The sequence below is a fragment of the Muntiacus reevesi genome, chromosome 8 (genome assembly GCF_963930625.1).
Source record: "Muntiacus reevesi chromosome 8, mMunRee1.1, whole genome shotgun sequence".
NCBI classification, from domain to species: domain Eukaryota; kingdom Metazoa; phylum Chordata; class Mammalia; order Artiodactyla; family Cervidae; genus Muntiacus; species Muntiacus reevesi.
This window is the reverse complement of record NC_089256.1, coordinates 74,208,700-74,235,496: the sequence shown is the minus strand read 5'-3', so window position 1 is coordinate 74,235,496 and position 26,797 is coordinate 74,208,700. Positions and strand designations below refer to the sequence as shown.

Genomic DNA, 26,797 nt, shown 5'->3' with positions numbered 1-26,797 from the left:
TAAAAGATTTTCAGAAAAGATCTTTAATTTATTCTTCAATGTATGAATGTCTCAAGTAAATGATTACATTAAATTTAATATTGTTACTTTGCAGGAAGTTGGTGAACCATCTAAAGAAGAGAAGGCTGTAGCCAAGTTTCTTCGATTCAACTGTCCAACAAAGTCCACCAATATGATGGGTCACCGGGTTGATTATTTTATTGGTAGGATTTCATATTTTAAATTATGTTAGTATACATATTTTATAAAGATATCTAATTTGGGGATAGGCAGATGTTTTAAAAGTGCTTTGCAAGAATGGTGAAGCTAGGTGAGGGGCATATGGCACGTGCTTATCCTATTCTTTCCTTTCATGATTAAAAATGTCAATACTAAAAGTACTTTTTAATGACATTTGAGATATTTTTATAATAGCATAAGATTTATTTTCAGTATTAATTTTTAATCAGATAGTACTTAATGATAACTTTTTAAAAAAACTCCAGCATAGATTTCAATGTGAAACCAGTCTGTTGGAACCAAGTTGGGAGCTGCTTTTGTTCTTCATAATCTGAACAACTTCATTATAAGCTAATATCATCTGTAATATTGCCCCATAACTTATAAGTCAATAGTTGTTGAGTTTGCCTGTCTGATCAATTAAGATTGAATTGCCATTATCAAGAAGAAATTCCTTTATATTGTCTTTAGTGCTATGATTAATGATTTTGCTAGTCATTAAAAGTTTGAAAAATAGACATGCTATACTTTTCAGATCTCATCTATTTAGCTTTTTCTAGTGACAGTTGATTGTTCACAGAACTTATTCCTTGTTGGGTAAAGCTTAGAGACAGAATTTCTCTCACTGTGGTAGAGGATGATTTTTGGTTTGTCCTATATTTTGATTGTTTGATAAAAGTGATATTTACATTTATTTTGAACTTTTTAAAGAACATTTCTCATTATTATTGCTTGAGTTAATATTTTTATCATTTATTTCACAGCATTACTTTAAAAAGCTGCTTATCAGTATGTTTCACAAATTGAGCTATTTGTCATGATCGTGTCAGACTTAAATTTTCTGTTGAACTTGGTTTTATTTTCGAATGCCAGAATGTTGAAATTTGCCTTATAAAATATTATTTCGATAGACTGAAGTTCCTCTGTATACTAAATTTAAAACAATTAATCTCTTCTTTAGCTTCAAAAGCAGTGGATTGCCTGTTGGATTCAAAGTGGGCAAAGGCCAAGAAAGGAGAGGAAGCTTTATTTACAACAAGGGAGTCTGTGGTTGACTACTGCAACAGGTACTCTTTCTTTCTTAGTGAAGGATAATGTGAATAGTAATTTTAAAATGGTCTCCATGGTCTTAAAGCTCCTCCCCTGTTTTCGTCATTTAGTTCTGTTACAGCATAGCTCAAGCATGACTTTTATGTGTAACTTGGATATCTTCAGTACCTCAGGAACTGTGTTTATTTGGAGTTAAACCATCATATTTTTATAGTTTTTATTTGTGTTCTGTTAAATTTGTACATTTGCAGGCTGACTGAACTGAGGGATCAGCAATAAAAAAATCATAACACCAGTGCCTATTGGGAACATAAAAGTTCTTTCTTTTCTAGAGAAAACAGGCAGGGAGTCTTTTCCAAAACTTTGTCAGGGATTCCTAATTGACCTGTTGTCCCTGTTGTTTGTGTGTCTCCCCACTGAGCCATTATCTAGGTACTCTTCTATTTTGTTTGTGATTGCTATTGTATTCCTTGTGAAATCAAGGCAGCTGTGACATCTATCTTTTCTTGATTCCAAGATGAAGTATAGACAGTTTAGTAACATATCCATGTTTTTTATAGGTGCTTCTTCTTTGGGAAAAACTTTTCATGGTGAATGGTGTAAAAAAAATCCGTTTTTTAGGAGTCCAGTGGTTAGGACTCTGTGTTTCCACTTCAGGAGCCACAGGTTTGGTCCCTGGTGAGGAATATAAGATCCCTCATGCCACATGATGTGGGGGCCCCCCAAAAAAAATCACTTTTCTCTTGGAAAGAAGTACGCTGGTTTTTTTCCCCCCACACACACTTTTTCCCCTTGGTTTATTTACTACTTAAACATATTTATTAAGATGTTAGTAAGTCAGACTGTTTCTGTGACAGTGAATTTTATAATTGGTGGGAATTTGAAATTTTAGATTATCTTATATATTTAGTGGGGAGATACACATAGCATTTACTAATATATTGATTAATGACATTTAAAGTGGCAGCCACATTTTAAGTCCTCAGTCACTGAGTTGTGTCTTAGTCTTTGTGACCCCAAGGACTGTAGCCTGTCAGGTTCTTTCTGTTCGTGGCATTTTCCAGGCAAGAATAGTGAAGTGAGTTGCTGTTTCCTTCTCCAGGGAATCTTCCTGACCAAGGGATCAAACCTGAGTATCCTGCATTGGCAGGCAGGTTCTTTACCATTGAGACACCTGGGAAGCAGCAGCCACATGAGAACCCTCTTAAAAAACACTGTGAAAAAAAATTTCAGTCTGTCTTCTAAAGCTGTAAAGTTGAAGAATTGTTAAATGTTTATTAAAATTCTTACCTGCCAAAAAAAAAAAAAAATCCTTACCTGCCAGGAATTCCCTGGTGGTTCAGTGGTTAAGACTCCTACTTTCACTGCCATGGGCCTGGGGTTCGATCCCTGATTGGGGAACTGAGGTCCCACAAGCTGTGCTGCACAGCCAAAAAAAAAAAATTCTTAGCTGCCAAAAACTGGAGTCATTAATGGACCTTTCAGAAACAATGAAAATTTCATTGTTGGGGCAGGAATTAGCTAACAGCATGCAGTCACTATTTTCCTTTGTAGCCATCTGTGTATTAGAACTCCAAAGTGCAAATTTCCCTACTGCCTCAAAACAGACTTATTTTTTATACATAGTGTAAAAAGTAGAAGATGCTGTAAATGCACAAACAGAGAAGTTAAATCACTTACCAAAGTCACAAAGCTAGTAAGTGGCAAGCCAAAAGTCTAAATCCAGCCATCTAGCTTTGTAGTATAGTCCATGCTCTTAACCACTGCACTATACTATCTCCTCCAAAATAATGATCCATTTAATGAAGCAAAAATTAAGATGAAGGATTAACCTGTCAGTATTATTTGAATATTAGTGCTCGCTTTGGCAGCACATAAGGCTAAAATTTAATATAAAATCTGAGCCCAACTCTCCGAGATAAGCAGCCAGTATTAATACATTTCTCTTGGCCTTTTGGGAGACCTGATACTTTGTTATATGAAAAGAAACTTGAGTACGGAGATGGTTCTAGAAATACACTCACATTTTGTTGTATATGTTATTCCCATTCGTATCAAGCTTTCTGTGTCCTTTTCGCACTACGATAGAGAAGCATAAATTTTTCGAAACCACTTCTAACAATAACCATAGAGACCTCATGATGACCAGCCCTCATGGGTTCCTGACTGACTACAGGCAAAACCACAGAGAGGCACTAGTCCCGTCTCAAGTGTGCTTGAGGGAGGTTGAGGAAAAACAAAAGAAAACAGGAAACTGTAGTATGATACAAAAAACAGTCTTTTCTGATATGTTCCATGCCTCTTCTTGGCCTGTTTCAAGTACAGACTCTTAAATCTTTTATCTAGTGTCATCCTCACCTTCCTGTGACCTTGCATCTCCAACCCCCAGTCCACTAATGTCCTTTTCACTCTCATTCATTACCAAACTCATTCTCTTTTCTGGTCTTTTTTTGGTAATAACTACCACTTTCCCCACATGGTTCTATCCTGCCTGCCAATAAGTCCCCCATATTCCATCTCTACCATTTAGTATTCCCCAGGTCCTCTAGCTTACATTAATCTAATATTCTACAGAATTTATAAAGGTAATATCATGCAATTTGGTCCTTAACTGTTTAAATAGATTTGTTACATGTGTGTGTTTTGTTTTGTTTTTTTTTTTATTTCTTGCCTACTAAATCTGAAGGCAGTTGGAGGACTGTTTTATACTTGACTGAAACTCCACAGCAGTTAGCTCCATGTGGGCGTTTAATAAAACCTCACCCTTGTTAGATAAGTTAAAGTCCTAAACACATGTCTGGCATTTAATAAACATTTGTTAAACCTGGGAAAAAATTAAGAGGTGAAGAAAAGTAATAAGCAATTTAGTGACATTTTACAGGCTGCTTTTAATCCATTTATTTATTCTACAAATACTTATCAGGTATCTATTATAGGCCAGGCATCAGGAATACAAAGATAACTGTGACTTGGTTCTTGCCTCCAAAGCACATATTGTAGTCTGTTAAAGAAGATTTGTGACTAATTACAATACAGTGTGTTCTGTAAGAAAGAAAGGAGGAAACTTTAAGACTAGCTTCACAGAGAAAATGTTTTAATAAAATTTTGAAACATAGAATAGGTGATTACCCAGCAAACAATAGGGTAGTGGACATTTGATCCTGGCAGAGGGCATAGAACATCCTGAGTTAAGAAAGTATGAGTAGTCTGTGAAAATGTCAGTTTATGCAAATGATTTGTTCTATGAATGGTGTGTTTAAAGCTAAATAAATTGAGGCATTGATTTTATTACAATAGTAAGTGTCATCTCATTTTTTGAGGCATACAGTTATTTGAAGTAGGCATTCTCTATCAAGGACTAAGTCAATGATTTTACTTATTAATGAATGGAATGAGGGTATAATGTAATGATTTATAAACCAAATGTGTTTTCTCTATTAAATGAAATTAATGGTTTCACTACAGCACTAGTGATGGCTAACATTGAGAACATGCATTCCAGGCACCATGGTAAAAATCTGTATGCTTCTCATTTAGTTTCTAGAAACCCCTATGAAATAGATACCCCATTTAAAAAATATACTAAAATTAAGTAACTTACCCAATACTGTATAGCTAATTAAGTAGTAGAGGTGATATTTGAACCCATCTACCTGAATGTGAATTTCTCATTACCAATTTGATTGGTTAATAATCTTACTTTTCTTCATGGGGTGGAGCAGCTGTGCAGGAGAAGTAACAGAAGCAGATGTTCCTGCTGGTTCTGTCCTCTTCTATAACTGCTTGTCAAGGGAAGAATTGTTTTTTCTGCTAAAGTTCTATGGTTTATTTTTTTAATTATTTATTTATTGATTAAGAAAATTTTTTTCACTAAAGCAAAGAAAACTTTGAGAAAGCAAAGAAATTTGAGAAAACTGAAAATGATGCAGAAGAAAATCCAAATTACTAATGATGTTGCCTCAGGAATAATTACATTACCATTTGAGACTATATATTCAAGTATCTATATGTATACACATGTACTCTTAATATATGGAGAGCTATAATGTGAACTGTAGTATGAAATGCTGCTCTTCAATTAACATACAGTGAGTAAGATATATTTTCATTTTCATACTAAATTGTAATGAATGATGCTGATAGAAAATCTGGAAATTATATAAGTGAAAAATAAAGAAATTAGATTATTTTCATTATAAATTTTTGTAAGAAAGTGAAGTAGAATGAAAGTTAAAGATTCCCCCCTCATTCAGATACTCACCACTACTCTTAAATCTCACTTTCTACTCATAAGTAGTTAAATATTAAGGGTCTCATTTCAGATTTTTACTTGTTTACATATATGTGTATGCGTAAACAGATAATCACATCTGTATGTGTAGTAGATATTAATGCTAGATTCTTTGGGGACATTTCAGACAGTTGCACAATTGTATGCTATATAGCTCTTAACAAGAAAAAGTCCAAATGAGGAGACCTAGAAATGAGCTTTTTGGCAGTGTTCATGGGATGGTCCTAATTGGGCAGCAGAAAGAAGCCCAGCCAAGCAGGTCAGAACAGGTAGGCACAACATAAGGATCAGAAATAAGTGATATTTGGCCAGGAAGGAAGCGTCTAGTTAGCAAGTGATATGATGTGTTGGAGCAGGCACCAGTAGAGGTAGAAAGGTGGATAATTACCATTAACAGGCCCAGCTGATGGCAGTGAGACCTAGCTTCTAGGTTGTGTTTTGATAGTTATCCTTTATCAAGACAGTAATGAAGGAACAAATGAGGAACTCTGAAACTGGAACATAAGATTTGAAAAGGTTTTCTTTTAGATGATAAAAATAAGTATAACCAGTTGCTTGAGTAGGATTAGAAAAGATTGAGTCAACCAAGGTTGACTTAATTTGGTCTCAGCTGAGCTTCTAAACTCATCAGATAAGAAAATGAACAACAGCAGCAACAAAAGAACAACAACAAAAAGGAACAAAGCAAGCCTCTCACTATTAAGTTTATAACAAATATAACATGAATTGTATTAGAAGAAAAAATGCTGTGGATAGGATAACAAAATTTGTTGAGAGAAACACATAGTGCCGTCTTACCAAATATTTTGTACAGTTTTTGTCATAATACTGTGAAGAATTGTTTTCAGAAATCTCAGCATATTTAGTTATTCATTATTTAATTGAAGATATTTCATTATAGTGGTAGGCTGAATAGTGAGGTATGTGGAGAGAAGAAAATAACATTAAGAAAGACATCTGAAGACACAATTTGACTCAACAGATCATGGGCACATTTTTAATCTATTAACATTTAACTGTTTTTTTAATTTTCCCCATATATTTATATTCCACTTATGTCCACTCTTGAATTTGAGACTTAACTTTAAATAAAGCATAATTTTGATTACTCCTTATGAACCTAAAGAAAAACTTAAGGAATCTCATTAAATTATATAGTTGAAAATTAGATTTCATATAATCAAGTTGACTGCACAAGTTTTCGAATAGACTGTTTTTCCATGTTGTAATTTCCAAGTTGTAATTTTTCTTGTGAATTGCCAATGTATGTCTTTCTTTGTTTACTTTATTCAGGTTTTGATACTTTTGCTTTTCTGTCTACATCTACATAGTGGATAGGGAATATAATGTCATACCTTTTTTTTAAAGGCTTTTAAAGAAGCAGTTTTTTCATCGGGCACTAAAAGTAATGAAAATGAAGTATGAGAAAGACATAAAAAAAGAAAAAGAGAAAGGAAAAGCTGAAAGTGGAAAAGAAGAAGATAAAAAGAGCAAGAAAGAAAATCTAAAGGATGAAAAGACAAAAAAGGAAAAAGAAAAAAAAAAAGATGGTGAAAAGGAAGAATCCAAAAAGGTGATTTCAACCAAGACCTTTAAAATCTTACACAGCAGCCACTTAAACCATATTAGGGTTTTTATAAATACTGTGATTGAGAATTTTGATTTCTGTGTCTCATATAGTAAAACTTTGAGTATATGAATGTCATATTCCTTTTTGCTTATTTGTAAACACTTTTTCTTCTATTCAACTTGTTTTTTAATAGGAGGAAACTCCTGGAACTCCCAAAAAGAAGGAAACTAAGAAAAAATTCAAGCTTGAGCCCCATGATGATCAAGTTTTTCTGGATGGAAATGAGGTGAGAGTATCTACTTTATAAGTAGAAGTCCAATTTTCCATAGGAGTTTTTAGAATTATCTTTGATGCCTTCACTAAGAAAAGAAGTAATTTAGATAAATTTAACCATGTAGATATAAAATCTACCTTTTTTAAAAATGAATTTCTCTGAATTTAAATTTATAAAAAATTTATTAAATCAGTCAGAAGTATATTCAGTTGTCTATGATAGATAGAAAACATGAAATAACAGTGACTTAAGATGGATACTTACTTCTCTCTCATTAATGAAACCTGATGGTAAGCAGATACAGCAGCTCCATGGTGGATCTGAAGTTTTCTGCCTGTGTGAGGCAATTAGTAAAGATTATCTCATGGTCCAAGATGACTGCCAGCCTTATATATGCATCCAAAGGAGGGAAGGAAAGTGAGAGACATGCTTCTTTTTTAAGGATACTATCCAGAAAACTGGCAGTTTCATTTCTGCATGGATTCCATTGGTCAGAACCTACTCACATGCTCATGCCTTCCTGCAGTAAAGTCTTAGAAACATGATTTTTATACTGGGTGATCCTTTGCCCAGTAAAATATAGGGTTTCCGTTACAATCAAAAGGAAAAGAAGCAGAATGATTAATGAGGAGCACATACTGGTTTCTACCTCTCACAATCAGACACATTACTATCAGGGTCTAAAATTTTCAGCATTACTTGATGCTTTACTCAAAATCATTTTAATGTATTTAATAGAATGTTTTGTGTGGTGGTAGTCTTCCATGAAGACTACTTAATTTAGTCATTTAACCATTACAAAACATTTAGTTATATACTAGCCATTGAGTTGTGAATTTCTTGCTATGCTTAATACATAGGTATTATAAATTTTAAAAGTAGTGGTTCTTAGAGCTGTGAGCTTGAAATTCTGGTAAGGCTTTTCAGAAAACATGTACACTAGGCTCATTCCAGACATACTTGCATGAGGATCTCTAGGATGGAATCTAGAGTGTGTATGTGTGTGTGTGTTGTATTACATTTCCCTGGGTGATTCTGATGTGAAGCCCTGTTTAAGAACCAATGTAATAGAAGACCACAGGTCTTTCTTAATGTGAAAGTTCAAATGCCTTCAGCTAAACATCAGGTTAACTCTATGCCAAGTCATTTTTACAGGTGCTGGGAATAGCATGATGAAAATATAAAATTCTCGTCTTGAAAACTTTTCTTTTAGTCTAGCAAGCATACAAACCAGACATACTTCATTTTGTTGTGCTTCAGAGATAAAGTGTTTTGGGAGGGGGTTTTGTTTTGGTGTGTGTTTGTTTCACAAGTTGAAGATTTACAGCAGCCCTACATTGCAGTCTATCGATGGAGTCTATTGACTTCATCTTCGTAACAACATTTGCTCACTTTGTATGGGTCACATTTTGGTGTTTCTCACAATATTTCAAATCCTCTTCCAGCAAAAAAAAAATATGACTCACTGAAGGCTCTGATGAAGGTTAGCATTTTTTAGCAATAAAGTATTTTTTACTTAGGGTATGTACATTGCTTTCTAAGACACGATGCTATTGTACACTTAATATTGACTATAGTATAATGTAAATGTAACTTACATATGTACTGGGAAAACCAAAAAATAAAAAATTGTATTATTGCAGTATTATTGGAGCTAATCTTGCAATATCTGAAGTATGCCTGTACTGTATTATGACATGGATAGTATTATGATGGGAGAATACCAATCAGGGATGGTTAATCTAATCAAAAGAGGTTTAAGGATGGTCTGGAGATCCTGGACACTTGAGCTGAGCCCTGAAGGATGACTGGCAGATTGCCAGGTGCACTGCAAAGGAGTTAGAGGCCTATTAAACAAAGGAAGCAACCTGAGCAAAACCTTGGGTGCTTGCATGCCCAAAAAGGCTAAGGTTTTATTCTGTACAAAGAAGTATGCTTTCAAACTTTTAAAAAATTTTTATCTATTTTCTAGTTGAAGGATAATTGCTTTACAGAATTTTGTTGTTTTCTGTCAAACCTCAACATGAATCAGCCACAGGTATACATATGTCCCCTCCCTCTTGAACCTCCCCCCATCTCCCTCCCCATCCCACCCCTCTAGGTTGATGCAGAGCCCCTGTTTGAGCTTCCCGAGACATAACAGCAAATTCCCGTTAGCTATCTATTTTACATATGGTGATGTAAGTTCCCATGTTACTCTCCCCGTATGTCTCACCCTCTTTTCCCCTCTCCTCATGTCGGTAAGTCTGTTCTCTAGTTCTCTTTCTCCATTGCTGCCCTGCAGATAAATTCTTCGGTACCATCTTTCTAGATTCTGTATATATGCATTAGTATACAATATTTATCTTTCTCTTTCTGACTGACTTTCACTCTGTATAATAGGCTCTAGGTTCATCCTCTTTATTAGAACAGACTCAAATGCATTCCTTTTTATGGCTGAGTAATACTCCTTTGTGTGTATGTACCACAACTTCTTTATCCACTCATCTGTCGATGGACATCTAGGCTGCTTCCATGTTGTAGCTATTGAATATAGTGCTGCAACAAATATAGGGGTACATATGTCTTTCTCAGTTTTGGTTTCCTCAGGGTATGTGCCTAGGAATGGGATTGCTGGGTCATATGGTGGTTTTATTCCTAGTATTTTAAGGAATCTCCATACTGTCTTCCATAGTGGCTGTACCAATGTACATTCCCACCAACCAGTGCACAAGGGTTCCCTTTTCGTCACACCCTCTCCAGCATCTATTTTTTGTAGACTTTTTGATTATGGCCATTCTGACTGGTGTGAAGTGATCCCTCACTGTAGTTTTGACTTGCTTTTCTCTAATAATGAGCAATATTGAGCATGTGTTAGCCATCTGTTTGTCTTCTTTGGAGAAATGTCTGTTTAGCTCTTTTTCCCACTTTTTGATTAGGTTGTTTGTTTTTTTGGTATTGAGTTGTATAAGCTGCTTATATGTTTTGGAGATTAATCCTTTGTCAGTTGTTTCATTTGCTATTATTTTCTCCCATTCTGAGGGTTGTCTTCACCTTGCTTATAGTTTCCTTTGCTGTGCAAAAGCTTTTAAGTTTAATCAGGTCCCACTTGTTTACTTTTGTTTTTATTTCCATTATTCTAGGAGGTGGGTCATAGAGGATCTTGCTTTGATTTGTGCCATCGAGTGTTCTGCCTGTGTTTTCCTCTTAAGAGTTTTATGTTTCTGGTCTTACATTTAGGTCTTTAATCCATTTCAAGTTTATCTTTGTGTATGGTGTTAGGAAGTGTTCTAATTTCTTTCTTTTACATGTAGCTGTCCAGTTTTCCCAGCACCACTTATTGAAGGGGCTGTCTTTGCCCCATTGTGTATCCTTGCCTCCTTTGTCAAAAATGAGGTACCCACAGGTGCATGGGTTTATTTCCGGGCTTTCTATCTTGTTCCATTGGTCTATATTTCTGTTTTTGTGCCAGTACCATACTGTCTTGATGACTATAGCTTTGTAGTATAATCTGAAGTCAGGAAGCTTGATTCTTCCAGTTCCATTCTTCTTTCTCAAGACTGCTTTGGCTATTCGAAAATTACTAGAGCTAATCAGTGAATTTAGCAAAGTTACAGGATACAACATCAATACACAGAAATCACTTGCATTCCTATATGCTAACAATGAAAAGTCAGAAAGAGAAATTAAGAAATCAATCCCATTCACCATTGCAACAAAAGGAATAAAATATCCAGGAATAAACCTACCTAAGGGAAACAAAAGAACTATATACAGAAAATTATAAGACACTGATGAAAGAAATAAAAGATGACATAAATATATGAAGAGATATTCCATGTACCTGGGTATGAAGAATCAATATTGTATGACTCTACTACCAGATGCAGTCTACAGATTTAATGCTATCCTTATCAAATTACCAATGGCATTTTTTACAGAACTAGAAGAAAAAATTCCACAATTCTTATGGAAACACAGAAGACCCTGAATAGCCAAAGCAGTCTTGAGAAAGAATGGAGCTGGAGGAATCACACTTTTAAAGATGGGAAATGTCTTTTAAAATTTGTTTCTTTAGAGTGCTAAGTGGCAGAAGTGACATCTGTAGATCTGATTTCCAGGATAAATATGCAGAGTTAAAAAAGAGGATTGTTGGAACCAGATCAAAAAGACAGTAGCAAAGAGCTTTGGTCAAAATAGAACCAGGAAATGGAAGAGTACTGTTATTTATAAAAACCAAGACAATAAAACTAAGAGTTTTATGGTTGATGAACAGAATTTAATTATTCTAAATGAAATTTCTGTTGTATAAAGTAAGCTTTAAAGCAGTGGTTCCCAGCTTTGGGGCTGCAGATCCTCTGTAATAATAATATTGCAGAGTCATAGAATCTTTTATGTTCACTGAGCATAATCTTTGATAATGGTCCTTTGTGTCTCATCAGTTGAAGAGAACAGGGTGGAATTGAGAGCTGATGGATCTGTCATAGGGCCTGACTGCAGTCTGTCTTAACTGTGCTCTTTGGTTGAGTCTACTCTGCTCATGCCTATATACATCATTACCATAACAACAAAAAGCTGTACAATTGCTTGTCTTTAAGTTGAATAAGTAATGGTTAAGTAATGGTTTGCACCCAGGAGTAACTTGTTAAAAACATGCAAATACATGGAAGTGTACTTAACTGCATTACCTAATTTATAGTTTTAAAAATAATTTTCTAACAATATATACCCAAGAAACCACTGCTACTAAAGAAAAAGTCTTTGAAATTTGTTTAATTTTTAAGTAGTTCTTATGTGTTAATAGGTGGGAACTAACTGTTGATCTGATGTGATCTTAGAACTTTAAGCACTGGAGTTTCTTGATTCTTCTAGGTATTTGTGTGGATCTATGACCCAGTTCACTTTAAAACATTTGTCATGGGATTAATTCTTGGTAAGTACACTCTCTAAAATTTAGAAAGGAAAGTAAACCATACAGAAGTCAGAAAGAAAATGTTTAACATAAAATAGCTATTTTTTAAAAGTACATTTTAAATAAAGCCAGAATATAAATGATAAACTGAGGAAAATATTTGCACTACCTTAAAGCAAAGCTCTTTAAGAAATTAACAGCCTGCTAGAAAAATGGTAAAGGTAGCTCACAGATAAAGAAACACAGTGACCAATAATTGTAATACTTTATTACCCTCATGTTAAATACAAATTAAAACAATAGTAGTTATCAAGAGGACTATAAAGTGGAGTAGTACCTATTATTAATGAATTTCCAACACTTAAGAAAAACCACTACTATGCTCCAGTAGCTGTTGGTATGTTCATTGTTTTATTTTTTATGGAGGGAAGTTTGATTATATCTTTCAAATTTTAAGTGTATACACACTATACACACTGACCCAAGTGTTCTGTTGCTAGGAATTTATCCCATGGCTGTTCATAGTAATACAGTTGCATAAAGTGTCTGTTCAGAAATATGCATTGACATTTAATTCTAATCCAAATCCTTCAGACTGTAGTTAGAAGGATACTTAGCAAATATCTTTCAAGTTTTAAATGCCTTACTTTGTGACCTAATAGTTAAACTACAAGGAATTTATCCTGTACCTTAATCAGTTGCACACATTGGCATTGGTAATTGTTGCACTCTTGTCAATAATAGGATAAAGCTAGAAACAATTCAAGTCTCTCAATAGGAGGATGGTGAATAAATTACAGTACAAATACATGCCAGAATATCATGCAGCTTTGAAAGAATTAGATAGGGTGTACTTGCAGAAAGATATCTAGAATATATTAAATGAAAATTGTGAAAGAGAATATTGTAAGCTCGTTTTGGGGGAAAAAAATCTGTGACTAGTTTTAATTGTATACAGGCAGTTTCTGGGCATACAAATAAGAAACAATAGTAGTTAACCTCTGGGGAGTGGACCAAGAATTGGGTAAAGACTTCACATTATACTTTTTGGTTTATTTTTAATTGTTTTTTACTTTATTGTTTTATTTATTACCATAGGTGTGTGTTATTCCTGTGAATTTGGTTGGGGGTAGGGGTAGAGAATGATTTAACAAGTAGAAAAAAATAGATAGCAGTTGAACAAATGTGATCAATATGTTATCATAGGATCCCATTCAAAATAATAAATCCAACCCTTAGCTTGTAAATGAAATAGCTAGAATTTGAATCCTGGTTTCTCTTGCTCTAAACACCTAAATACCAGTCATTCTTTTGGTTATTCCATGTGGTCCTACTGTACTTAGGGGAAAAAAGCTGGAGATGCTTGTATACAGTTTCCCTATCACCAAACATTATCTATATCAGAATCATCTGGTGAGCTTTTCATTCAGTAGATGTCAGTGTTTCACCCCAGAACCAATCTCCAGGGAGGGATCTTTGGAATCATTTTTGGTTAGTTTCGTTGGTTGATTATTTCTTTAAGCAACCCTTTTTGGTAGACAGATATCTTATAGTTAAAAATGAAGTTGAAAACAGCAGCAGTTGATCATTTAAGGAGCTAACAATTTCACGTTTTTAGACAGCACTTTTCTAATTATATATAATTTACACTAGAGAAATCTTGACCTAATATGAGAATAGTAGTTAAAATGTTAGGTTGAACTATGCAGTGATTGATAACTGAGGATTTTATATGTTTCAGTAAGTTTATGTTTTATTCTCCCCCTAGGGGGATGTATATTCACTGTCTTGGCAACTGAGCCATTTAAAAATTTAATCTAAGGTTTCCATGTGTAACTTTTCGTTTCTTGTTCCAGTGATTGCAGTGATAGCAGCCACCCTCTTCCCTCTTTGGCCAGCAGAAATGAGAGTAGGTGTTTATTACCTCAGTGTGGGTGCAGGCTGTTTTGTAGCCAGCATTCTTCTCCTTGCTGTTGGTAAGTATTGTTACTAGCAAGACTGACCTCAGTAAGAGGTAGCTGTTGAGCAGTTTGGACTGTAATCTGGAGCTTCAGTAAAACTAAATAGCAAAATTAACGTAGGTGAATTAAGAAGTGTATGGGCCTACTTTTTTGGTCATATCCTAAAATTGACTCAGGCTTCAAGCAGTATATGTGTTTAATTAGATTTACTCTGTTGTGAGTAAAGGCTTTAATATGTCTTAATCTGCAAATGGGCTTCCCTGGTGCCAATGCAGGAGACGCAGATTCTATTCCTGGGTCGGGAAGATCCCCAGGAGAAGAAAACAGCAACCCACTCCAGGAAATCCCTGGAAATCCCTGCCTGGAAAATCCCATGGACAACCTGGCAGGCTGTATAGTCCATGGGCTTGCAAAAGAGTCAGACACAACTTGGCAACTAAACAAGAGTCTGCAAATAGATATGCTTAAAATTTAGCTGCCATAAGGACTTTAATATTTTTACAGTGACTGGTCATTTAATAAACATAATACTTTCAGTAAACATTTTTTTTTACTTAAGACAAATGAAACTTATATTAAACATTTACATTTTATATAGTAAATGATTATAAACAATTGATTTGCCATTTTTAGGAAAAATCAGTTTGTACCATGGACCAAAATAAGTTCTTGATGCATTAACAAGTTTTAAAATCCTTTTTGAAAATCAATAAGAAAATACAAATAAAAAAAAAAGAAAATACAAATAATGTTATTTTACCTTTCTGAATGATTAGGGGCTTTCATAGCTAAAAATAAAGCGTTATAAAAATAATCCAATTAAATTCAAAAGAGGAAATTAAAAACAAATGATTAATAAATATATGAAAATTGCTTATCACTAGATGTCAAATAATTAAGATAATGAAGTCTTTTTGGCTTATATAATTAGGAAGATTTTTTTTGAAATGGAAATACTCAATGCCAAGAAGGATTTGACTAAAAGGAAATACACCTAAATATATACCTAAATATAAATAAATGGTGGTGGTAGTTATGAGTGATTTTAGGATTCTTATTTACACTTGTCTGTATTTTTTACAATGATCGTGTTATTTAATATGAGGAAAAAAACAAGTATTATTTTGCTTAAAATTCTAGTCTTTGAAGATTTTTTTTCTATTTAGGGTGAACTGGTCTAATTTAGTTTTTCATTTGGGAAATAGCAATGTTCTTCTGCTTTTTTTAAGTTGTTTAGTGATTTTTTTTTTTCCTATCATATATAATTCTTTGAATCATTGAGAGCTTATGTTGCTCTATAATAACTAAGTTCTGATTATTTTCCTCAAATGATAAATCAGCTTTTCTACGAGAACATATAGGAGTACTTATTTATAAAAATTTTTTAAACAACCAGAATACTGATTTAATATCTGTTTTAGAGGACAGAATTTGACCAAGATTGTCTGAATGAGATGTGTGTTACTCTGAGATTCTATGATATGTAATGTAGATTATTATGTTTATAAAGCATCACTACTGTAGCCGTAACCAATAGCCTTAAGCAATTTCCCTCCACCCTGGACATCAAGGGGTCCTGATTTGGTGCTACCATCCATGGACCCAGGGTTTCATCAAGTATTTTCATTCAATTCATCATGTTTATTGGCCTTCATTTATGGGGGGAATTTCTGACTCTGTGTGAAACCTTATGAATACATCCACCTTTCAGTTTTTCCTTGCTCTAGCCTATTCACCTTAAAAATAGCCCCTGAAGCTTCTGCATGTAACAGCACATTTGCAGCCCAAAAAATGTATGTCTAAGAGCGTGAAGCAGATAACTAGTGGTAATGTACTACCTGCACCAAGAATGAGAAGCCATAAAATTTTATCTGCCATTAGATACACTAGTCAAGTTGATGTCTTCTGATTCCCAGACCCCTGAAAATTTAGAAGGTTTTTGAAATTTTTCAGCAAAGGTTAATTTCCACTGAATAGAGTTAACCCACTTGCTTATCTTTCATTTAAACTGATATTCACAATAATTTATGGTTATTATCTTGTTTTGCTCTTTAAAGTATTGTTTCTTTAGTAATTCTTTTTATAATTTTTCATTTTAAATATACTGGGAGTTTAAGTAGCAATGTATGTTAAACAGCCTTGTCAATCAAATCAGAAAATAAATCCTACATTTTTGTTACTTCTCTTAGAAAATGTTGTTTCCCTTAGACAATTCCAAATATACTATTAAATGGTTTGATCTGTATCCTACTTATAAATTGGAGATTTTATTATATTATCTCATGAAGTATTATTTATTGGTCAAATTAAATTTGGTGTTGCTTTGAACATGTATATTTAGTATTGCCTTTTAAAATAAGACCTTTGGCAATTTTCTGAATATGTCACTTTTAGTACAGAAATGATTCAGTTCAGTCAGTTTAATCACTCAGTCATGTCCAATATCTTTGCGACCCCATGGACTGCAGCACGCCAGGCCATAGAAATGGTATGACGGTACATATCACAGTAGTTTTTCCTCATGATTCTTCTCTTTTTGCCCCTAATAACATACTGCCATATAGAGAAAAACTATTGAAAAAAAAAGAATTCTGCTGTACCCAAAGGGATGCGGTTTTATTTGCCACTTTAATGTTGCTTTTTCTTGGATTTCAGGCAAGATTTCATATTATGAACTGTTTTATAACCCTTCAAAACCTATTGTAACATCATAATTCTATTTGGAGAAAAAAATATGCAGCCTCCCTAAGAGATGTTCATTACTTCTTTTTATTAGTGGGGTTTATTCCCTGATTTATTTCATAATTTCAAGCATTTTTGCCTTTTCTGTTTGTACACACAAAAGATACTGGTGTGCATACAGTCTTTCAGAATATTTATGTTCTTTTGTGAAAACAGAAATTACTGCTTTATAAAAGTCAAGGCAGCTATAACTGTTTTACCTGTCTGAAGCTAAATAATGGAAGAAACATAGATGAGCTTTTCTCAGACTTTATTAGAAAACAATGATAGGATTATCTGTAAAGAAAATGAAAACTAAAATGAAACCCAAGGAACCTGTCATAATTAGCTCATAACATTCACATAATCATGACCTTTAAAAAAGTAAAATCCAGACAAATCATTCAGCTCTATATATTTGATAAATTAAAAGAAAACTATATGAAATACTGGGGTTTATGATAGTTCAATACTATAAACTTTAAAATTCTCAGTTACTTCCATTATCTAACCATTGTTGATCCCATGGACTGTAGCCTGCCAGGCTCCTCAGTCCGTGGAATTCTCCAGGCAAGAATACTGGAGTGAGTAGCAATTCCCTTCTCTAGGAAATCTTCCTGACCCAGGGATCAAACCATGTCTCCTGCATTACAGGCAGATTATTTACCATTTGAGCCACCAGGGAAGCCCATAGTTGTCATAGTGCTCTAAAAGAGTAACTTCAAACCTATTTGTTAAGCCAATCTGGATTTCATTTGCATTGTATGTTACTTAATATTGGGGAAATGTTGTCCTTAAATAAAAAGAAATTGTGCTTAGGAAACTGTTCTCTTATTGTTCAAAAGTATTTTTACTTAGAAGACTTATCCTTTAGGCAGGGTTAGCACGTGCCTTGAACTCATGATACATTTAGGGACCCATGGAAATAATTTCATTTTCATTTCTTCTAAAATCAAAAGTAACAATATATACACTTCTGTATAATAGTGAACCTGTGCAGGGTTATATTTGTGTTTATACCAGAATGGCTGTAAAAAGCATAATTTTTTATATTTTTTAATGGAGGAATTGCCTTACAAAGGCAAAAGTATCTAGGGAAGTCGTAATGCAGCCCTGCTTTCTCCTTTCTAAGGCTTCTTAAGATCTCATTCATCTCTTACTTGCGTTTATTTCCTTTTTTCTTCTACCATGATTTCACGCATACTTCAGGGTCCAACTGGCAGCTGTGCTTATTGAACTGTAACATAGCAAAGTACATAAATTATAAGTATATCCAAGAAACAGTGCCCAGATTAAAAAAACATAAATGCACTTTTTTGAATGGCATTGTGGTGTTGTACCCTCAGGTTCAGAGCAGAATGCTGTGTGCCCAGAATACTCTTGATAGCTGCTAAACTAAGATTTAACTGTTTATATTTAAGGTGCATGTAATATGCAAATAGGAAGACTGAATGTTTTCCCTCTTTTTCATTAACAAATATTCCCTGCTGTCTGAGTCAATGCTTGAATTATTCAATTAGAGAAATTTTTCTCCCACAGCTCGTTGCATTCTGTTTCTCATCATTTGGCTCATAACTGGAGGAAGGCACCACTTTTGGTTCTTGCCAAATCTGACTGCTGACGTGGGCTTCATTGACTCCTTCAGACCTCTGTACACACATGAATACAAAGGACCAAAAGCAGACTTAAAGAAAGATGAGAAATCTGAAACCAAAAAGCAACAGAAGTCCGACAGTGAGGAAAAGTCAGACAGTGAGAAAAAGGAAGATGAGGAGGGGAAAGTAGGACCAGGAAATCATGGAACAGAAGGCTCAGGTGGAGAACGGCATTCAGACACAGACAGTGACAGGAGGGAAGATGACCGATCCCAACACAGTAGTGGAAATGGGAATGATTTTGAAATGATCACAAAAGAGGAACTAGAACAGCAAACAGATGGGGATTGTGAAGAGGAGGAGGAAGAAGACAATGATGGAGAAACAACTAAATCTTCACATGAAAAATCATAATCTGACTAATTTGGGGACTAAATATGTGCAAGAGGTTGGATTTTCTATGTTGGCTGATCATCATAATGTACACATGACATTTGTAGCATTCTTTAAATCCATTTACTGAAATGGATTTGACATCTAAGCAGTTATATTCAGTCCTTCATTTCATATTATACTATTATTGGTACAGTCTAAAGCCATTTATAAATTTTATCTATTTGATAATTTTACAGTAAATAGGTCTCATTTATTTTGACAATTATCAAAGATGCACTTTCCACAATGACATTTAGATTAATGGCATTTTTGATAGTTGTATGGCTTTTTACTGTTAGGCTAATCAGAATAACTAAAAGGGATAAAAATAAACACCAGTATTTCAGATTAAGCATAGTTTTATAGCCATTTCACAGTTTCTTTGAGATGAAATGCTTAAACTTATTGTTCTTATTAGTTTAGCTTTTGTTGATTATTAAATTATACCAGAAAACTTCTAAGATTCTAATTTAGCAGGGTTCAAAAACATTTTGTGGAAACAAGCCAACTAGTAATAATGCAGCAACACTTTTAGTTTAGCTACAAATTCTCCTTTTCCAACTTAGGAAATCCAAACTGATTTGTATGCCTGATTCAGAGTAAGATGGTCATCTCCAACAGAGGGAGCAAGCAGAATTGGCTGGAAGGTGATGGTTCTTCCCATTTCCTTGTCGTAAAGTAAAATGTATTCTGTACATAATTTACAAATAAACATTTTATTTTAATTGTTACTTATTATTTAGACATTTTCTCAACACTTAAATTTGTACAATTAAGACCATTTAAGGATATGTTTTTAGAGAGATGGAAGTTTCAATAACCCACAGAGCATCTGTGATCTTTCTACAGCAGCTTAAGTTTTGTGCCAACATTCCATGTATTTGAATATGAGTTGAAATGATCTTTATTAAATAAGAGCAGACTTAAAGTAGCTGTTTGTACGCCTTAATGTTCATTTTGATTTATCTTAAGTCTCTACATTCAGAAATGGGGTACTATATTATCAGACCAGGAGAACTGCTATGAAAGATAATTTACTGTTCTAAAATATCAATTTAAAATAAAGAGCATAAAAGAAAACATAAGAGTACTATTGGACTCTAATTGCTTTCAACTAGTTTTGCAGTCTGATTTCATGTCTTACAAACCTTAGTTGCAAATCTTTAGGAATATTGTGTGTTTACTTATGAGCATAATCATTCCTTGAAGTTATACTCTTACAAAATGATAGTGAATATTGAATTATTTTCCTTCAGTCACAGAGCATTTTATAGTTGAAATAGGTGGTGTGTATGGTTCTTCATTTTTCTTTAGGCTGTTGCCCATCTAAGTGTTACACTAAAGATTTAAATTTTTCTAAGTGTGAAAAACTACACTTTCTGTATGCTAACACATTTTGTTAAACATGGCTTGTTTGCTTCTTTATAGTATTCCTTGTAAGTGGACAGAAATGTGGCTATTTGATGTTAACGCAGCTCTCTGAAGGCTGCAATCAGTTGAAGTTTCCTCCTAGCAAATATTCATTGATTTAAGTGCCTGGGTGTTTTTCCCTCACATTTCAGAGCTCCCCTACTTTATTTCCACGATAAGGGATGCATAATTATAACTTCTGAGCTTCTTAATCATCAGTAGCATTAATACCTATTTTGGGATATGATAATGGTACCAAAAGTGTCTTTCAGAAATAAAAGTGATTTAACCTTTACTGTTGTAACAATGCCCAGGCACTCAACATTCATCCATAAGCTCTTTATAATGTATGTACTATGTCTCATCTTTAAGGCATTTGAAGTCTGGCAAGAAAGTCAGCTTCTTATTGATATGTATGGATTCTTAGAGAATGTTAGTCCAAATTTTTTGAATATTTGAAGGTCTCTGGGGGAAAATGTTATTCTTACTGTGGCTAGGAAGCAAGTTAGAAATTTCAGCTCTTTTACTATTCAAAGTTATTTAAACAAAAAATCAAAAGACTGCCACTGTTACATTTCTTAAGAATAATAGATGGCTGTCTTTGTTGACTAACATCAAATATTCTTATGCCAGAGCATGGGAAATTGGTTACATTAGTCGATGGAATGGTGATTGTTTATTTAAAAAAGACTTCAGATTTGCTATGCTACTGTAAATAGAAGCATAAACGCCTTTGGATAATGTAGGATTTATTGTGTAGTGGGTATAAATTGGCCTAACTAATAAGCAGGATTGAATTAACCAACTGAGTCCAGATAATGCATTTGTGATTGTAAAGTCAATGTATTAAGTAGATTGTTTTTGCTTTTCCCTCCCACTGATTTCTTTAATTTTCAAGCTATATGGCCTTCTAGACAACTTTAATTGAAATAATTTGGATTTAGCTTAATACTATCAAAAAGTAATAAATTTTAATATATCATATTAAAATTATGTGCAGGTTTTAATGTTTTCCCCCTTTCTGGTTTTGCATTTTGAGTGCCAATTAGTTGGTAATATAGAAAAATCTTCGGTGTCTTTTGTAAATTGAATTTTCTTTTTTGAATCTTTATTAAGAACTAGAAAACAGCACGTATCATCATCATTCATGGTAATTAGGTTCTGTAAAATCACCATGTTGCATGCTTGCTAAGTCGCTTCAGTCATGTCCAATTCTTTGCGACCCTGTGGACCGTGAGTACTAGAGTGGGTTGCCGTGTACTTCTCTAGGGGATCTTTGTGACACAGGGATCAAACCCACATCTCTTAAATCTCCTGCATTGGCAGGCAGGTTCTTTACCACTAGCCACCTGGGAAGCCCATAAAGGTACCCACCAACACAGAATTAGCAACTATGGAACCGTTGCTCCTAGGGGGAATATTGGGGTTATTCTGTGAGTCCCTGGCCATGTGTTTACCAACAAATCAACACATGAACTTGTTTCAGGTGTCTTTCTGCTTTGTTAACTAGCAGAATTCATGGGTCAACAGCACCATAGCTTCATGCCCAAGCCAAGTTTATCTAATACATGTACTTCCTCCATAAGGTCTATCACTGCCGTCTAGTATTGAGACACTACACAGCATTTCAGCACTTCACTTGGGGGCTATTTTAGGGGCCATTTTAAACAGTAAAACCACCAATTTAAAAAAAAACCAAAAACACAAAAATGCAAGAAACAGTGTGCTAAACAGAGCAAAGGATGCTTGTTTGAAATATATGAACTGAATCAAGAACACAGCATGTCATCTTGTCACCCTCAACTGGGAGCATATGCATTGGACAAGGTCAAACTTTTTACCACTCCATGCATGACTCTGAAAGCACCACGAAAGTTTTAAACCACAGGCAAATTTACAAATAAGAATCCACAAATAAGGAGGATGAACTGTACTTAACTGTATTATAAAACTGTGACGTATCTGTCTGATCTACAGAGTAGAATTTATTGCTGATTCATTCTCCAGTATTTCCATAACATCTTAAGTATCCATTCTGACTGAAAGTAAATACGTAGTTCCTAATTGCAGTTTCCTTTTACTCTATGTTTCAGAAATATTTCAGTTCTTCATCCATTCATTCAGTAATACCGAACACTTAACTTGCTGGAATTTTAGCGGTAGCCGTGGATTTGTTTTGGTTTTTTTGTTTTGTTTTTTTTTTACTTTTTGCCCTCTTAGACCATCAAATAGTTTGAAAATCGTGGTAGAAATTTACCAAGTATGCTGGATATCTCTACCTCTTTCAGTTCCACTCTGCTCTCTGTCCCCAAAAGGCTGATGAGTAGGCCACAACAGTGGGCCTTTTCGCCTCCTGGCTTCTGGATAGGTTTGGCTAAGGAGTGTCATGGCTGGAGATCTGAAGATGGTCAGAGATGGTCTCGGCTCTCCCACAGTGAGCTACCTCAATACTCAAAGGTAACCACTTCCTCTAAACTTTGCTTATTTCTTTAGATTTGCCACTGCTTGTTCTCTTCCCTTCTGGCCAAGGGGTGATGCTAGATCTGCTACTAGCCAGGAGTTGTTGAAGCTATTGTGTTTCCTCTTGTGAAGTCCCCTACACCCCACATCTTTGTTAGTATCTCCTCAAAGTATCATCATTTAAGAACTATCTGCTTCCTGTTGGGAACCAAGACCAATAAACCAAAGAGAAGTTCCTAGAGAACAATTCTGAGGAGTTCACCTCTGATGGGTCCTTATCAACAAACATTGTTAGAAAGTATCTCACAACATTACAGAGCATGCCCTAACAGTTTTGATAACTGAAATCCTATTCTAGTGGATATCTATGCAGATAACCACACAAAGAAATGAATTTGTCTTTAGCAAGCTCTTAAGCCAGTGTCTGTGGCATTTAGTTAATGTGTTTTTTAGTAGATTCAAATGAATTTGGATCTACCTAAAGCCAGACATCCTGGAATGTGAAACCAAGTAGGCCTTAGGAAGCATCAGTACAAGCAAAGCTAGTGGAGGTGATGGAATTCCAGTTGAGTTATTTCAAATCCTAAAAGGTGATGCTGTGAAAGTGCCGCACTCAATATGTCAGCAAATTTGGGAAACTCTGCAGTGGCCACAGGACTGGAGAAGGTCAGTTTTCATTCCAATCCCAAAGAAAGGCGATGCCAAAGAATGCTCAAACTACTGCACAATTGCACTCATCTCACAGGTGAGCAAAGTAATGCTCAAAATTCTCCAAACCAGGCTTCAAACGTGAACTGTGAACTTCAGATGTTCAAGCTGGTTTCAGAAAAGACAGAGGAACCAGAGATCAAATTGCCGACATCCACTGGATCATCGAAAAAGCAAGAGAGTTCCAGAAAAACATCTATTTCTGTTTTATTGACTATGCCAAAGCCTTTGACTGTGTGGATCACAATAAACTGTTGAAAATTCTGAAACAGATGGGAATACCAGACCACCTGACCTACCTCTTGAGAAACCTGTATGCAGGTCAGGAAGCAACAGTTAGAACTGGACATGGAACAACAGACTGGTTCCAAATAGGTAAAGGAGTACGTCACAGCCATATATTGTCACCCTGCTTATTTAACTTATATGCAGAGTACATCGTGAGAAGCGCTGGGCTGGATGAAGCACAAGCTGGAATCAAGATTGCCAGGAGAAATATCAATAATCTCAGATATGCAGATGACACCACCCTTATGGCAGAAAGTGAAGAAGAACTAAAGGGCCTCTTGATGAAAGTGAAAGAGAAGTGAAAAAGTTGGTTTAAAGCTCAACATTCAGAAAACTTAGATCATGGCTTCTGGTCCCATCACTTCATGGCAAGTAGATGGGGAGACAGTGGCTGACTTTATTTTTCTGGGCTCCAAAATCACTGTAGATGGTGATTGTAGCCATGAAATTAAAAGATGTTTACTCCTGATCTTAACAGGAAAGTTATGACCAACCTAGACAGCATATTAAAAAGCAGAGACATTACTTTGCCAACAAAGGTCTGTCTAGTCAAGGCTATGGTTTTTCCAGTAGTCATGTATGGATGTGAGAGTTGGACTATAAAGAAAGCTGAGCGCCGAAGAATTGATGCTTTTGAACTGTGGTGTTGGAGAAGACTCTTGAGAGTCCCTTGGACTGCAAGGAGATTCAACCAGTCCATCCTAAAGGAGATCAGTCCTGGGTGTTCATTGGAAGGACTGATGCTGAAGCTGAAACTCCAGTACTTTGGCCACCTGATGTGAAGAGCTGACTCATGTGAAAAGACCCTGATGCTGGGAAAGATTGAGGGCAAGAGGAGAAGGGGATGACAGAGGATGAGATGGTTAGATGGCATCACCGACTCAATGGACATGAGTTTGTGTAAACTCCGGGAGCTGGTGATGGACAGGGAGGCCTGGTGTGCTGTGGTTCATGGGGTCGCAGAGTCAGATATGACTGAGCGACTGAACTGAACTAAACTGAAAAGGCTCTTAATCTCTTATCTCGGCCCCGCCTCCGAGGTTTTCTGGAGTCAGATCATCATACTTTGGTCTCATCTTGTTTCCAGTGAATGCTAGATCACTTCAACATTTTTGTGCTGTGGATCCTGTCTCAGAATGTTGTTTTTAAGTGCAGAAGTAAAATGCATAGCATTACAGACAAAACCAGTTATGTTGAGGTGTAAGTTATCAAAATATGTGTGTGATAGAGTAATGTATGTGTTCATTTAATAATCAAATCTAGTAGAGAGCTTAATATCTGCTATGACATTGAGGCAGCATGAACAATATATTGAGATCTCTGCAACTACAATGTGATATGAAAGGACCTGAATCCTATTAACGACAAAGTCACATTACTGCCTAAAACATCTCTGGATTACATGCATCTATAATCAAAAGGAATACTAACTTTCAGTTATAGCCTAGTGAAAAAAAATTTTTTTTTTCCTAACCAAGTTCACGTATCTTCCAAATTCTGACAAATCCCCCTTAGAGTTCTGTGGACTCCAGGTTAAAAACCCTTTACCTAGATAATCAGATAACACCAATATCAAGTAGAACTATAACATTATATTCAAAGGTCAGTGATACTTAATTTAGCATAGTTTAATAGTTAATGTAATTCACAGCTCACATCTACTTCAATAACACATATTTAGCAAGTTCCATGTTGGGACAGCCTGTAGGACCAGCCAGCTGACATGCTGCTGCCATGATAATATCTGTGCACTGCTTCACCTGTAGCAAGATTGTTGGCAACAAGTGGGAGGCTTGCCTGGGGCTGCTGCAGGCTGAGTACACCCAAAGGATACCCTGGATGCTGGCCCAGAAGCACTGCTGCAGCGCTGGCCCAATTGGATCTAACCAAGACGCTGCTCAACTTTGCAACCCTGGAGGAATGATGGTTTGCTTTGAATCTCTTTGTTGGGACCACTCCTCCTTCTGTAGCCTCCTCATTCCATTCTAGGGTGACTGACCCCATGGAAGAGCACATGACCCAATGCAGACCAAGTCCTCTCTTCATCGTCTATAATAGAGTTCTAAGGACGAAGTGTACCTGAAGATGCCAATGACTGTGTTTCCTCCAGGTGGACTGCGCCTGCCTAGAAATAAAACCAACATGAAAGCAGCAGAACCAAGGAAGAAAAGACATAATGCCATCATGGAACTCCTAGATCTAGCCTTGTCTAAAGCTCACCCTGGATTTTTCATGAGCAAGCAAATTTCTCATTTTTGCTTAGCTATTTTGTGAGGCTTCTGTCACTTGGAACTGAAACATGACTGCCTGATGCAGGATAGTAAGTATGAACAGTGATACTGAAGTACCTTTGGAGGGAATTGATTCAAAGGAAAGTGTCACAGTCACATTTGCATCTTATGCTATACTGACCACATGGAAATGGACTGATGACAAGCAAGTCTAGATAGAAGATGTGGCTATTGGAGTGACCATATGAATATCTTAATAGTTCTTAAATTTACATGTTCTAACCACAACTTCCCTCTTGCTTTAAAATAATTAGAAATTATTGTCTTAGTACGGAAAAGTCAGAAAATACATAAAAGCAAAAAGAAAACCCCCAAATCTACCCTCCAGAAACAACTATCGTTAAAACATACATTTATATTTCCAAACTGTTAAGAGTATAGCTGTGTTCACTGAGGTGGGAAAATGTATTAAATGAATTCAAGAACCTTGCACTTAAAATATGCAAAAATTGCTGATCTGGAAAAAGAACTTGTGTGAAACTACAGACTTAATATTTTTTCCAGAGGAAAAATTAACCAGCTTATGATTTTAAATTGTATTTCTGTTTACCAATTTCAAGTTTCAAAATATGTACTTAATGTTAACTTGAGACTTAGTATATATCAAATGCATGTTACAAAGATTTCACATTA

The 26,797-nt window shown here is 35.2% G+C and overlaps 1 protein-coding gene and 1 pseudogene across 2 annotated transcripts in view; both read left to right on the top strand.

Moving 5' to 3' along the window:
• Positions 1 to 21,407, top strand: part of SEC62 (SEC62 homolog, preprotein translocation factor) — a 29,397-nt gene extending 7,990 nt beyond the window's left edge. For both annotated transcript variants that reach the window (XM_065942096.1, XM_065942097.1), the window contains exons 2-8: positions 95 to 203; positions 1,181 to 1,286; positions 6,929 to 7,133; positions 7,324 to 7,416; positions 12,256 to 12,316; positions 14,152 to 14,271; positions 18,517 to 21,407. In XM_065942096.1, coding sequence (XP_065798168.1) covers positions 95 to 203; positions 1,181 to 1,286; positions 6,929 to 7,133; positions 7,324 to 7,416; positions 12,256 to 12,316; positions 14,152 to 14,271; positions 18,517 to 18,986 — 1,164 coding nt within the window. In that variant the 3' untranslated portion in view covers positions 18,987 to 21,407. The remainder of the gene's footprint in view (positions 1 to 94; positions 204 to 1,180; positions 1,287 to 6,928; positions 7,134 to 7,323; positions 7,417 to 12,255; positions 12,317 to 14,151; positions 14,272 to 18,516) is intronic.
• Positions 21,408 to 25,607: 4,200 nt separating this feature from the next.
• On the top strand, positions 25,608 to 25,797 carry LOC136173779 (DNA-directed RNA polymerases I, II, and III subunit RPABC5-like; annotated as a pseudogene).
• Positions 25,798 to 26,797: the final 1,000 nt, after the last annotated feature.